This window comes from Gallus gallus, chromosome 5, assembly GCF_016699485.2.
Source record: "Gallus gallus isolate bGalGal1 chromosome 5, bGalGal1.mat.broiler.GRCg7b, whole genome shotgun sequence".
NCBI lineage: Eukaryota > Metazoa > Chordata > Aves > Galliformes > Phasianidae > Gallus > Gallus gallus.
The window spans coordinates 6,491,745-6,505,301 of NC_052536.1; the positions used below are offsets into that span (position 1 = coordinate 6,491,745).

General features: G+C 39.8%; 1 protein-coding gene across 9 annotated transcripts in view; it reads right to left on the reverse strand.

Moving 5' to 3' along the window:
• Positions 1 to 13,557, reverse strand: part of KIAA1549L (KIAA1549 like) — a 109,192-nt gene that overhangs the window by 53,590 nt on the left and 42,045 nt on the right. For 8 of the 9 annotated variants that reach the window (XR_005860076.2, XR_005860077.2, XM_015286324.4 and 5 more), the window contains exons 3-10: positions 12,711 to 13,325; positions 11,689 to 11,801; positions 10,124 to 10,343; positions 9,351 to 9,484; positions 8,799 to 8,961; positions 5,885 to 5,944; positions 4,186 to 4,337; positions 2,660 to 2,831 (exon numbers count right to left, since the gene is read on the reverse strand). Coding sequence is in view for 7 of the 9 variants with exons in the window: in XM_015286324.4 (XP_015141810.1) it covers positions 2,660 to 2,831; positions 4,186 to 4,337; positions 5,885 to 5,944; positions 8,799 to 8,961; positions 9,351 to 9,484; positions 10,124 to 10,343; positions 11,689 to 11,801; positions 12,711 to 13,325 (1,629 nt within the window). In the remaining 2 variants the exon portion in view is untranslated. The remainder of the gene's footprint in view (positions 1 to 2,659; positions 2,832 to 4,185; positions 4,338 to 5,884; positions 5,945 to 8,798; positions 8,962 to 9,350; positions 9,485 to 10,123; positions 10,344 to 11,688; positions 11,802 to 12,710; positions 13,326 to 13,557) is intronic. The other variant, XM_015286328.4, reaches the window with a different exon arrangement.

Below are 13,557 nucleotides of genomic sequence, written 5' to 3' on the forward strand. Positions count from 1 at the left end.
GCAAACTGCTTCCAAAAGCACCTTCAACTGCCTCCATATAATGATTAGCATAGAAGGATTGCTAGTACCTATTTATGCCTTTATTTTCTTAAGTAAAAGAATCAGCAACACTGTTCAATTCACATATTCAATTCAAAACCTGCCATCAGCTCCCAAGCCATGCTAGATGATGTTAGATATCACTCAAATATTCATTTACAGAGTAAGTAAAATTATTATTTTTTTTTTTAAGAAGAGATTTAAGTAATACATCCTTTACTTTTCAAAACACAACCAGCTTATAGTAAGATAGTATACGTGCTGGAAGTATACACACAGAGCTCATGCCTGGTAGTGCAGTCTAAATGGCTCTACAAGAGTAAATTGGCTCAGCTTTTTCAAAGACAACGAAGCTAAGCATGCTAACAGTCATTACTGACACCAGCAGAGCAGTAACAAAATGCTTCTCTTGTGCTCTAGGAATATTTTGTCATAGTTAAGATCAAAATTAATCCATCATTTCTGAAGGAGAATCAGTAAGGACAGAAAGAGCTATTTGCAGATATATTAATAATGGCATGAGGAAAAGGATACCTTTCTGAAATGGAGTGGTACTTGAATGCTTTTAGATTCCATTTCACCAGAATAAAGTCCTTTAGTATGCATCCTCAACTTGTACTCGCACAGGAGAACCTTCTGTTACATAAACCCGTTACCATTACACCTCTTTCTTGAAAAACACCAGATAATCTCCTTATGACTCTGCATTTTCCTTCAGTGAAATATTTTGTGGACTACAACATGCTTTCTCTATTTATTTTCCTTTGCCACTGTTTGCTGGCATGGATAGGCAATTGTGAACATATCAATGTAAAATAGCCTTTTCTATTTCCTTGGGGACTAATGCTTTCAAATGTCATTGAGCTTATTAGCTGTCAGAGGCACACAGCGCCTTTCAGGATCAGACTGAATGCAGACCATAATGCTCTGGCTCTGCAGCAGTTATGAAAGCCAGCTGAAAGTGTGTTCGAAGGCTGAGCTCATTTTCATTGCATGTCTGCACCTTCTTGCTAAGCCAATGCAGTTTGCTAGGCTGAGCAGGAATAGCACCACTATATACCTATTAGTAACAGTATGCTTACAGACTGTCCAAAAAACCAAGCTGAACCCTAGGATTAAGTAACCTTTCGAGGTTCACTTCTCAATGAGCTTGTATAACTCTAAATTAACGACTCTGAACACATATGTTGGGAATGAAAGGGCTGTGGGGAAGGAAGGAGAATCTGAATTTTATCAGAAAATAATGTTAATTCTGTGAGCAGAAAATTATTGAAAAATCATAGAATCATAAAATCATAGAATCACTAAGGTTGGAAAAGACCCACAGCATCATCCAGTCCAACCATAATAAAAAAAAAAAGTACAACTATTATTTGTAGAGGATGCAGAAGAAACAATGACATTATGACAAATGGGACTAACATTTAGGAATCCTGGTTTTAAATCCTGAATTCAGTTACTGCCTGCAAAAATGTTACTCTCAATAAGTCAACCAGTTGCTTATGCAAATTCAACAGGATTTTGGTGGATTTTGAAGCAAGCTTTCATTGTGCTATAACTCAGTCCCTCATCTATGAAACAGGAACTTTCTTTGTTCTTTTTTTCTTGTTATAGTTGTTGTTATTCATCTGTCTAACCAGACTATGAGCTCCTGAGGGTAGATGTCTTTTCTTACTCCATTTTGCTACAGAACTTTTCAATCTGCTGTAACAGAAATTACGAGGAGAAATGAAATATTTTCTCTGGGAACACAAAGGCTGACTATGAACATTGTGTCTAAAATGAGACAAATTGATTTCTTTCCTTAATAAGGTACAAAGATGGTTCTACCTCCTACATTTTAAGCACTCCAGTTTTGGAATCTCAGTTACCCAAGGTCATCATTTCCACTTCTGTACGTTTTCTTTACAATACTGTATGTATGTTTAACTTTTCGGAAAATCTAAAGATGAATGAGGCTGCATTATCAGATCATAGAAGTACAAAGTTAGATCATCTGTGGCAGCTGTTATATAATTACCTAAATACCCATATAAGTAACAAAACTCCACAGAGTCATAAAGCTGCTACACGTTCTCTACAGTTGCTTTAGCAAAAACAAAGCTACTAAACATTCTCATTGAAAACAAAGTAGTTTAGATTTTAAATGCTAGGCTTTACGGAGGCAGGAATGGAAATCTGCAATTTTAGTCCCATAAAAGTCAATAACAGACCATGATCAAATCAAGGGTCAGGTACAGTATACAGTTCATTCCCTGGAAATGATGCTATACTTCAGCCTTCTAACTCAATCATATGGTTATGGATGATACATCAATTACTTATTACGGTAGCTCCCTCTTTTCCTATCCCCATTACTGGTAATTTTTCCAGTATTACTGCTCCTTCAGGCAGAGAGATGGCTGAAGTAATGGCCCCAGAAAGTCCCATTTTATATGATGTTTAGCCAGAAAGGAGATCCAGTATGGAAATCAACTCTATAAATTTAATTCCACCTGGGCCAACACCTCAGACAACTGAGAGATTCAATTAGTTGAAGGCATCAGTTCATACATTAAACTGTCATTAAAAAGAAAAAAAGAGAGAGGTTAACAGAGAGAAACTTGAAAAGGACTCTTACGATCAGCTTGAACTTGAATCACATAACCCAGTGTCAGGGCCATCCGCTGGGAGTCAACAGTACTCAAAATTTTGGCAGCTGCAGTGCCCAGCAAAGGTTTCCCATTGTATAAAGTATAGTATGTCAGTTCTGCTGGCTCCTTGGGTCCTGGAATTCGTTGGATTTTTACCATCTTTCAGAAAAATGAGAAAATGAGAGAAAGATAAACAAACCGTGTTTGTATCATATCATTGCAAAACCAGCAAGAAGTTATCTGAAGGCAGTGCTTGCCAATTGTCAGATCTGATATAAGCATAAGCTGCAGGCAAATATTATAAGAGGAGCAGGGTTTCCCCTCTATGCTACAGTCTATTAAGATTAGTGAGGGCTGACTGCCCTCATGAAAATCCTTAACTATAATCCTAATGCAAAGGAAAGGCATACAGTAAAAGGGAGAGGTTCAGATGCTTGGACAACACAGTCCTCTGTAAAGAGGGAATTCTTAACATCTGTCCTACAGTGGAGAACCACACCTTACTGACACATTGCATCTGAAAATTTCCCTCACATTTTACCGCCACGTTCATTATTTTTGATGCCAGGTTAACTGTGCTTTCTCAGTTTTAATCAGGAAAACACCAGCAGAATTTTAAAATTGAACCTCTGCGTTTCCTGAGATTAGAGGAAGTGCCAAACACCAAGAATGACAAGAGCAGAAAGGAATTTTGTGATGCTTCTCTATTAATAATAACCCATTATATGTCTTATTTTCATGGAAAATGTTACAGAAGTTCACACTTTCAGTACATAAAAACATACTCCTTTTTCAGACTCTTTCAGTGAAAAAATATACAGAATGGTGGGCAAAAAAAAGTGGTCATTTGTTTTTATGTCTCTCAACAAGCAGTTCTTGAAAAATAACACATAGCTAAAGGAAAAAGCACCAACTTTGTCATGAGAAGAGTTTCTCTTTGAAAACTCTTGACCACTAGCATCATTTGGCTGAATTAGTGACAAAGCAAGATAGGAACGTTTCAAATAAATGAATATTAAATATTGCCACAAAGTAGAAAGACAATTAATATATTACTCAGGGCTCAAATGTCTACTTCATCATGTGATCTGTGGACATGTGATTCGATGGCTAACCTTGCAGAAGGACTGCCTCACACATTTTTTCAACAAAAAGGAAAAGTTCTATCCTTATTGAGTTATCCCAATGATGGAAGAGCTAAGTACCTTTTTTTCCACACTTTAGAACAAAAATCAAAACTACTCATTATGTTGGAGACTTTATGCTAAAATAAGCATACTGTATCAATAGTGACAATTTTTAGAAGATGAGAGGCATGAAAACATGGCTGACTTCAACAAAAGGAACCCATTATTAATGCCATGCATACTGCATGTGCTCCTTCGATGCTCATGAAAACAGACAGGAAATCTCAACACTGTTAAAGAGCTTTCCCCACACATTCAGGTAGCATGCATCCAGACAAAGCTCCTCATAAAGCACATTTAGGTGCAACTGATGTCGGACTGATCACCTGCACAGTGTAGCTGCCCACAGTGGTGGCACGTTTGAAGCGTCTTCCTTGCTGATGGGACATCATGAACAGCGGGGCCAAGCGCTGCTCCATTAATCTTGCAAAGCTCTGATTGTTCAGTCCCAGTAATGCAATATCAACCCCTTGTATAACTGCAGGAATGGGGAAAATCACATGTCAGCACATCTCACACTGATAGATTAAATAACACATGGTTTGCAGGGCTGTTTGACGGGGATGTACCAACTAGATTAGAAGTAAAATAACTGGACACTGTTCACAAGAGTTCTGTCCTCTCAGCGATTCCCTGCTGAGATATAACGTGCTTCTTTCTCACTCGATGCACTGTTCTTAGATATTGCCAACGATGCTTCTGAGAATAAAATCTTCCAAAAAAAAAAAAAAAAAGTCCCAAGCCATTCATTTACCAAAATGGCTCAGAAAAGCACCTAATCCATAATCTCCAACGTAAAGGTCAGTGAAAACCACTTTGGGAGCTGTCTGGCTTTATGCTTATCAAAGAAACAGCCAGATGCTCCTGTTAGGCAAACAGCAAGGCTTTTTTCACCCAGCAGTTTTGAAATCTGAAGTTGGAGCTCTACACAACTGTTTAAAAATATTTATTTTCGGGAGCATTTATCATTGAATAGATATTTCCTAAACGCTAATGAATGTAAAATAAAATATACGCTAAACTGACACAGAGTTCGAATAAGTGATACAGCGTGCTCATTTGTGTTCATAAATATGTATGATTTTTTCAGTGTTATTTAAAAATTCATCTGGGATCATCATGAGGAGCTTTTTTTGTTTGTTTGTTTTTTGAAAACACTATTTCCATTGTAGTACCAACAGTACTCCACCACAGTAAGTGCACAAAGGCAAAAAAAAATGGGGTATCAGTGGGGGAGCTGCACTTCAGAGGATGATCATCTCTGCATACGCTTATTTTCAACCTGAAAATTTGGAGTAGACATAACAGGCACCAAGTCACACTGATTGATACTGGAAGGAGATTGCAGAGTTTAAGCCATTTCACGTCAGGCGCCTTTTCCTTCGCTCCCCTGAGCATTAAACCAGTCCAGCTACAGACACACTGATAAGAAGGCTTTGGGATCTACTGACTCAAAGGTATCTGGGAAAAAGGGCCTCTCTCCCTCGCTCACTTAGCATTTCTGAAGTCAGAACACGTCTGAAGGGGAACTTGATACAAATGAAACGATGTTTTTTTTTCTATAAACAGAAAGTTATGCACTTAATGCTTCAGGTAAAAAATGCAAAGGTTCCCAAACTCAGTCAGCAGATTCTAACACGCTTCCCTTGGCTTAACAGAGCACCTGTTTTTCCTTGCTGGGTTTCGTCTGCAAGCCTCTTCTGAGTTCAGCTTTAAGTCCAAGTCCCAGAAAAAAACAACAACTGTGTTTTAATTCTGAAAATAGCTGCTCTTATAAACACCTGAACCCAAAATGACATAAATTCTGAGGCAAGCATTGGGTGCAGGGGACTTCTCTGCCCTCTCAAGATGACAAATCTCAGTCACATCCAAGAGTAACTTCGGATACATTTGTCCAATGGAATGCAATAGAAGTGTTCAGTGGGCAGCCATTTATTTTTATATAAAATCACTGTACAGATGTGTTACTATAATTGAGGACTAAAAGTTATTCTCTCAAATGCATGGAAGGAGATTAAAAAGTACCTGTGATCACCCAGTAGTCTCTAGTTGACTCTGAGACATCAAGGTTTGGATATTCCAAAGCTTTAAAACAAAAGTAGAAATTATTTCATAATATTACATCTCACAAATTTTACGTCCCTGAACAACACAGCTAGATGTCAATAAATAAGATTGATCTATAGCTTCTCCATAAAGACAGTTACGTGACTGCTCAACCAAGGAAGAAGGTCTAGAGACACAAATTTCAGGATTACAGTTTCTCTTCTGTCTGAAATAGGACATGAAATGTAAACTGTATAAGTGCTGCTGCACAACACAGAACATATCTTCTGCTGCCAGACTATTTGCATGTATGCTTTCTGCGGGTAAAGCCAAGGATTACCTATTACTAAAGATGATATATGATATGCATATCTCCATGTTATATACATCTCTGCTGCTTTCTCTACGTGAGTAATCCTCCAGGAACATAAGAGAACTTTCCATGGCCATATTGTGATTCAACCCTTACTTATGTCAAGCCACAATTTAAATGTAAAATATTATTAATTAAAATACACGACCATCAGCTTCCATTAACCAGAATACAATTCCATATGAACCATGAACAAGATTAACAAAAGTGTGAAAATGGCTTAGAGTGGGGTACAGGCACACTGAAATCACACCACACACTGCAGCATTTAAGGTATTACTACCATATGTGCTTACAGCTGTGAGAAACTGATGTTTGCTATTTTGATGCCTTTTATTATGTTTTGCATCTCAGAAGCGTGTTAGGCTGTGAAGTTTAACACGCTGCTAATTCTTCATACGCATCAGCTTTTTCTCAACAGATTTATGCAAGGTGGAAAGCATTATTACTTGGAACTTATTTCAGAAAATATCTCTGCTTTCCACGTTGATACACTGCTATTAAGTTACCTTCATTTTTAAACTCCACAGCGGTTTGAGATAGTAAACACTGTACAATATCTGATCATGAACAGCAACTGCTTCTGAGAAGAAATTTCACTATATGTCCTGAGCTGCCCATTTCCATGACAGACTGTGAGGGCTCTGGAGGAGCTGCCAGAGTCCAGGGGGAAACAGTGTGCTCTGAAAGTGACAGCACCATTTGTCTGATAAACTGAAACCACTGCACCACCACATGAATAAGCATAAAGCACTTTTCAAAGCAAACATTTTCACAACGCATGCCATCAGTCTGAAGCCATAAATACTACGTGCACATTAAGATCATGCATCTGCTGCATACCTGCTGTGCTGGGAATAAAACCAAGAACTCCAGAATGAAATATAAGCCATTACTTGTTAAAGAAGCACTTGCTAAACACTCAGTTGGGTCAGTTCATCACATCCGAGGACTGGCAGAGAACTGCAATCCCACATGAGACTCTTCCTTCATGACAAATGTCTTCTACAGCTGCTGACTATCAAGCATGCGCCTGCACTGCCTTTTGCAAAAAGCACCAAGTAGTGGCAAGCCTCATTTAAATTGAAACTACATGTGTTGCAGCAGCAGAACTCATCACTGGGCATTTTCACCTAGTCACCTGGTTGCAAATATCTGATGTGGATAGGTTATGTCTCAAGATTAACATACATTCCCTTTTCAAATATTTGCATGGTTAGCTGTGATTTCCACCCTCCTCGCTCTGGAGGGGGATCACATACACCACATACTTGTTTGTTGGGCAAGAACCTGATGAAGAGCTGCATGAGATGATTACCGTTGGGCTCTTCGTAAACAAGGTATACTTGCCAAACAGGTAACTTACACCTTTCCCCAGTGCTCAATTTTCAGTAGTCTAGTTCTAGTTCTTCTCAGAATCATAAAACAAACAAGAACCTTATTAATTTTATTTGAAGCTACAAATCTATTCAGTTGAGTATTCTGATCCTAAATACATGTTTGGCTCTGCTCTCACATATCCAATCATCAGTGCCTGCAAAATGAAAAATTACAAACTACTCTGGCAATGTTACAGCACTATCAATGACTTTGACGTCTCCCAGAAGCATAACCAGAACTTTAGGGGTATTTGAGCACAGTAGATCAAATTTAGTAAGTATTGCATGAAGACACTTATCTAATGCTGAGATCAGCTGAGACATGCCCTTACTTAACCAGGCACCACTGTCATGAACAAATGTACCTATTAGGTTTATTTACTCTCACTTTCAGTGAGAATTGATATCTTCCAGTGCATGGATAACCTGTCACTACAGCAAGCTTAGTTACACAGACTGAATTTACAGAGCAGATTAAACAGAAATCCACATTATGAAATGTTCTCTTTATTCTTTCTAGAGAAATTAGCAAAGTCAGAGATCATATATATCACAGACTGCATGATACAACCTCATCTAGCTCTTTGTACCTCTGATTCTTCATACTGAGGTAATGCAAGTGAATTATTGACACAACATCAACAACTGAGTAAGAAGCTCAGCAGATACCCAACGACTTTCAGAAAAGAGGTATGTTGGTAGACCCACTCAACAAATGTGGTGGCATGCTACTGGGTCATGCTCCTGGACCAAACACTGAGGGCTCAGTCTTTCACATAGCAAAGGGCTATGCCAAAGATGAACTTTATGTGTTGGACTTAGTTAATCTGAAACAGCAAACTGGGGAGATTTTTACTTTATGTGCTATTTAACTTTGCCTGGAACTCAGCATAGGCTTTTTTTTTCTCCTATACACAACTGAAGCAGATACTGATTCCCCCACTGCCAAAAAAAAAAAACCAAAACCCACAACTTTTACATTCCCATTCACTTCATTCTTTCTCTTAAACTAAGTTTAAAGTAACAGAAAGTTATCATCAAAATAACCTATCATCTGCGAGCTTCAAACCAAAGGTGTTTGCAATATAAAAGCTTGGTGGTGGTTGATCTTGCAGGTGTGTGTTGAGAAGCACATACTTACACTCTGCAATGGTGAGAGGTGGGTAGGTTAAATAGAAACCCACCAGCTCTGCTGACAGCTGATTAAGAAGGTTGCTGGAAATCGTGCCGTTTAAAGTTGTGCTTTGGTTGTTGACTACATAAAACAGAGTGACAGCTTGAGAGACTTTGGAGGTATTCAAAATCTGAGAAAGAGGTAAAGAAATAATGTGTAGTCTCGTTTCAGTTCAGTGAAAAATAATAGTAATAAAAAAAAATAAAGCACATACAGAATTACTGGAGCAGGCAAAAAAGGTGCCTGAATATTCAGTAAAAATATAAAGCTGGAAGAATACCTTACACTTCATCTCTATTTGAATTTCAAAACAGTAGTTTTTCTATAAATCTTGTATTTTTAAGTTTACCTCTGATAAACAAAACTATCTCACTTCAGAGGAAAGCATAAACTTACTGCCATATTGGCTGCCAAAGACGTTAAGTTGGAATATATTATATTGAAATACAAGGACACACACAACAAATAATAACCCAGAAACTTTAGCAACAAGCACTGGCAAAGAGGGCAACGCTGTACCTGAACTGTTAGGTTGTTGCTGGTGTTCCAGACCTTTCTTTCAGCATCTTGAAATGCTCTCTGTAACCTTTGCTCCATCGTCTGAACAAATCTGCATGACTGTATATTATCTGTTTGACTCACAAACTGCAGCTCTGGAAAAGAAACAGTGCATTTGTGTGAAGACATAATATGCTTAGTTGCATAACCCTCTGTGATGCCCAACTGCAACATGGTCAGCGTACAAACTAAGCAGGTAAAAACAGTGCCACATAAGACCATTTTATGTCATTTAAGCATTGTACTGATGCATAAAATGGTAAGACCAGCACACTGCACGCATATTTACTCAAAGCTGGGCAGCAAGTGAGAGTCATACTGAAACAGAAGTTATACTCTAAAATCTTGCAAGCCATTGGCTTTTATAAGACACACTAAATTCTAATATTGATTCTCATTCTGTTTGTGCTGGGAATATATATTTAACGTATGTGTACATAAATACATGAGAATATATAAGAAATATATTATAATTAAAATTGTTGCTTTACAGAGCTGAGGCAGTGATCCAGGAAGGCAGCATTCCTACTAAACTACCAGCAGTCCCGCTGGCACTGGAGGCAGTCACCATGCAGGTGAAATCAAAGCACAGGCTGTCTTGCTGCTTCTTGTTGTGGTGTTGCACTGGAGACCAGGGAGGAAGTAAGACAGCAGAGGGAAGGACAAGCATCACCCCTCTGCATAGGACCTCTAACAAAACACACAACTGTCAGCCTACGCAGGACATCACTCACCTGTCTTCAGCTGGAAGTGGTATGCAGGAAGCGGCTTCCATGGCATTGCCAAGGCCACAATGGACTGAAGACTCAGTATGTGTTGCTTTAAGTCTGCTGTGGCATTGCTAATTCCATAGGCAATTAGTCTTTCAACTACAGCAGCTGGTATAAAAACCAGCCTCCCTCGTGTAACATAGTAACCAACTGTGATGTTACTTGATTGCTCCAGGATTTCCACCTAAAGAACACAGGGAAACAATTTTATTTTGATTGCAAATGCAACCACTATTTGACGAGACACCTCATTCTGTATATGGTTCACTTGCAGGGCTCTTGTCTGTACAGGACCAGCACCACATCTGACATGGGATTCACAGAACTGCTCGAGGAGCTTCAGTTCCAGCCCATGCAACGCGTCCTCTCCTTTGAAGGAGTGTTGCATTGCCATGACAACACACGGATCTCCAATATAGGTCAAGGCTTCATTCACACATAGGTAAAAGGATATGCTCCCTATTTTGAGCAAAATTACTTCTTCCTCCTTCCTGGATGAGTACACCTCATATAACAGCTTCAGGCTCAGAATGAAGCGCCTAACAGGAGTGGGAATGTGTGTTCTGCAGAGCAGTACCCCAGCAACCTGCTCTAACGCTCAGCTGCAGAATTTCGTCCAGTTTAGCTGGAAGGTGATGAACATGCCTCTCTCATTTATTTTCAGCAAAACATGCTCTCTCTTTGCTCAGGATTTTCATCCTGTGGAATTTAACTTGTCACTCAGTTTTCAGTGGGAATGGACTAACAGCAATGACACCTCATTTACTAGCTCTGCTTTTGCAATTGATCAAGGCTAAGAACAGCAGCACTTGGCTGGCTGCTAACCAAGTCATTCCTAAACTGCTGGAAAGGAAGAAACTCCTGTTAGCTGCAGTTTTCCAGAAGGTACCCAAAAGAAAGGTGTGTTTCTCTCTTCAATTTTTTTTTTTCAAATAAAACGACAAAGATTTTTGAAGGGTCCTTGTATTTTTTAGAGCCCAGAGCAGGTGTCATCTATGCCTGCTTTCCATAAGAAAAGCTCAATGCTCCTCTTTAAGAGGCATTCTGCATTCAGAGCCACCACTTACACACAGAGCTGCAGCCAGGCAGAACTTTTAATCAGTCTGATTCGAATTTGCATCAAAAAAGGCAATGCCACAGTTAAGAAATCATCACACTCCGAGACCCAAAACCAAGTATACACAACTGCCCTCATGTCAGAACTAATCTGATACTGATGTATTAGGAATGAGTGAGAAAGCAGCCAGGAAGGGTGAAGAGAGTCCCATCAACCAACACTGGAATACCTGACACTATCTAGTCCACCAACTTCCTTCTACTATCTACCTCTCCACAAAGATGCCTGCTACTTGTCTTTGACACAGCCAAATCACCCAGATGCATAAAGCCTACAGGCAACACAAATTTGTGAGTTTGTTTGTAATCGCATAGTAGAAATGAGATGGAATAAGATATAAGTGCTGATAGGCGAAACAATATCACCAGGTGCTACTCAGTAAAAAGAAGGCATCTAAGTCAGGCATGCTTACCTGAGTGCTGACGTTTTGGTTGAAAGCTTGTCTCAGCGCCTGGTTAAGGCCTCTTGTCACACTTTCCTTGAAGGATTTACTGATCATCATCCTCCTCGTGTTCAAAAACAGAACTGCAAAATGGCAAAAGCTACCTGTTAGTTCCAGGCATTAACACGCTACTGTTTCCTTTTTCAATGCTTTTGTGTTGGGATAAACTGGTGGAGATCGCAGAAGAAGCCATCAGTGACTTGCAGCAGCTCCAATGGGAGTAAGAACTGTTGGCTCAGCAGTGTCCCCAAGGTCACCACTCTTCTCGTGACAATAACCCACTGCTCCAGAGCACAGTCAAACCCTTGTGTTTTCTTTAGCAAGTCTTTGCAGTGCTGCCTTTCTGAGTGAGGTACGATGATGTTTGATTGCCTGTGGATGGACTGCTGCAGCCTTCCCAGAGTACAGGGCTGCTGCTGCACAAGGAGGCTCCCATAAAGGATGACCACTTCGTTCCTTCACAGCCAGAGCTAAACAAAGAAACGAGTTACTCTGCTGCTACAACTGCTTGCAAGTTACCAACTGTCTGTACACTTCATTTACTAACATTTTCAGTAGCTTTTTCTCTTATAATTTGCAGAGTTGCTACGCTGACATATTTTCAGTCATGCTGCATACATGCTACTTCTATCTTTAAAAATAATTATTCCGTTTATTATGCTAGTAGTATAAATATTAACAGCTACTAAAACCAGTTATTTCATTGTCCCTCAGTACCACCCAAGATTATATATGCTCATAAATCCTTTTTCAGTTCTTCTTTGCTTGCATCTTCCAGATACGCACATTTGCTGGTGCCGCCCTGTGTTACCATAAGGAGTTCATAGGAAGCCTGTGCAAGGGTTCTCTCCAGACCTATTTAATTTATGGCTGTTGAATAGCAGTCTGTGAAAGATCACTCTTAGAGCTATAAGGTGGTGATAAGCATTCACCACCAGGTGCCCCTCACAAACAAGCGAGAGCCCTTCGGCAAATTCAGTAGCCCCACATACCCGTTTTAACCATAAGGTTCCAGGAGAGCCGGCAATCCAGAGGAGGAGCTGCAGTCATGTTAGCGAAAGCTGCTGCTGCTGTTGTTTCTGAAGGAGCAGAAGTGTTTTCCACTCGAGTAGGGGGAAGCCTAGTTGCTTTCGCTGATGCTGTAATAGATGTCAAAGCTGCTGTAATTGTCAGTGGATATGGGGTTGATGTTTTGGTGATTTCTGAGCTTGGGAATTTCTGGCTGTCAGTGACTGTAGTTTTTATCTGCCTTGGTACATGTGCTGTGGGTGCAAGCGTGGGAGCCATGACAGTGCTACTTTTAGAAGTTATAAACATAGCTGTCATGTCCACAGGTGATGCAGCTGTGTTTCTTGTTGCAGAAGGAAGATCTGTATGTGCTCCTACTGAACTTAGAACTGAGGTCAATTTTGTGGCAGTGTTATTTTTTATTAGCGTCAGTACCGGAGTGTTTAAAGCCATCACAGATGGCAAAGGTGTGTTTTCAGTGCCTAGCGACAAGAAGGAAGAAGCTGGCACTGGTGAAGCTGGAGATGATTTTCTTGTTAGTGGTTTTGCTTCTGAAGTTCCTACCGTAGGTATTGCACCAGAAGACACTCCAGATAACACTGTAATGACAGAATGGGTAAAGTTGGTTGTTGGGAAAAAAGCAGAAGTTAGTTGTGTTGGTAATGGATGGACAGAAGTTATGATGACTGACTGCAGAGCACTGAGGGAAGGGGTCTGCAAAGGCATGCCAGTAGTGGCTTTACTAGATACACTAGTGGGATCTAGACTCTGCCTTGCAGCACTTGTGTCCCACTCCTCCACACTTAACGTAGCTGGATTTTTATCAGCCAT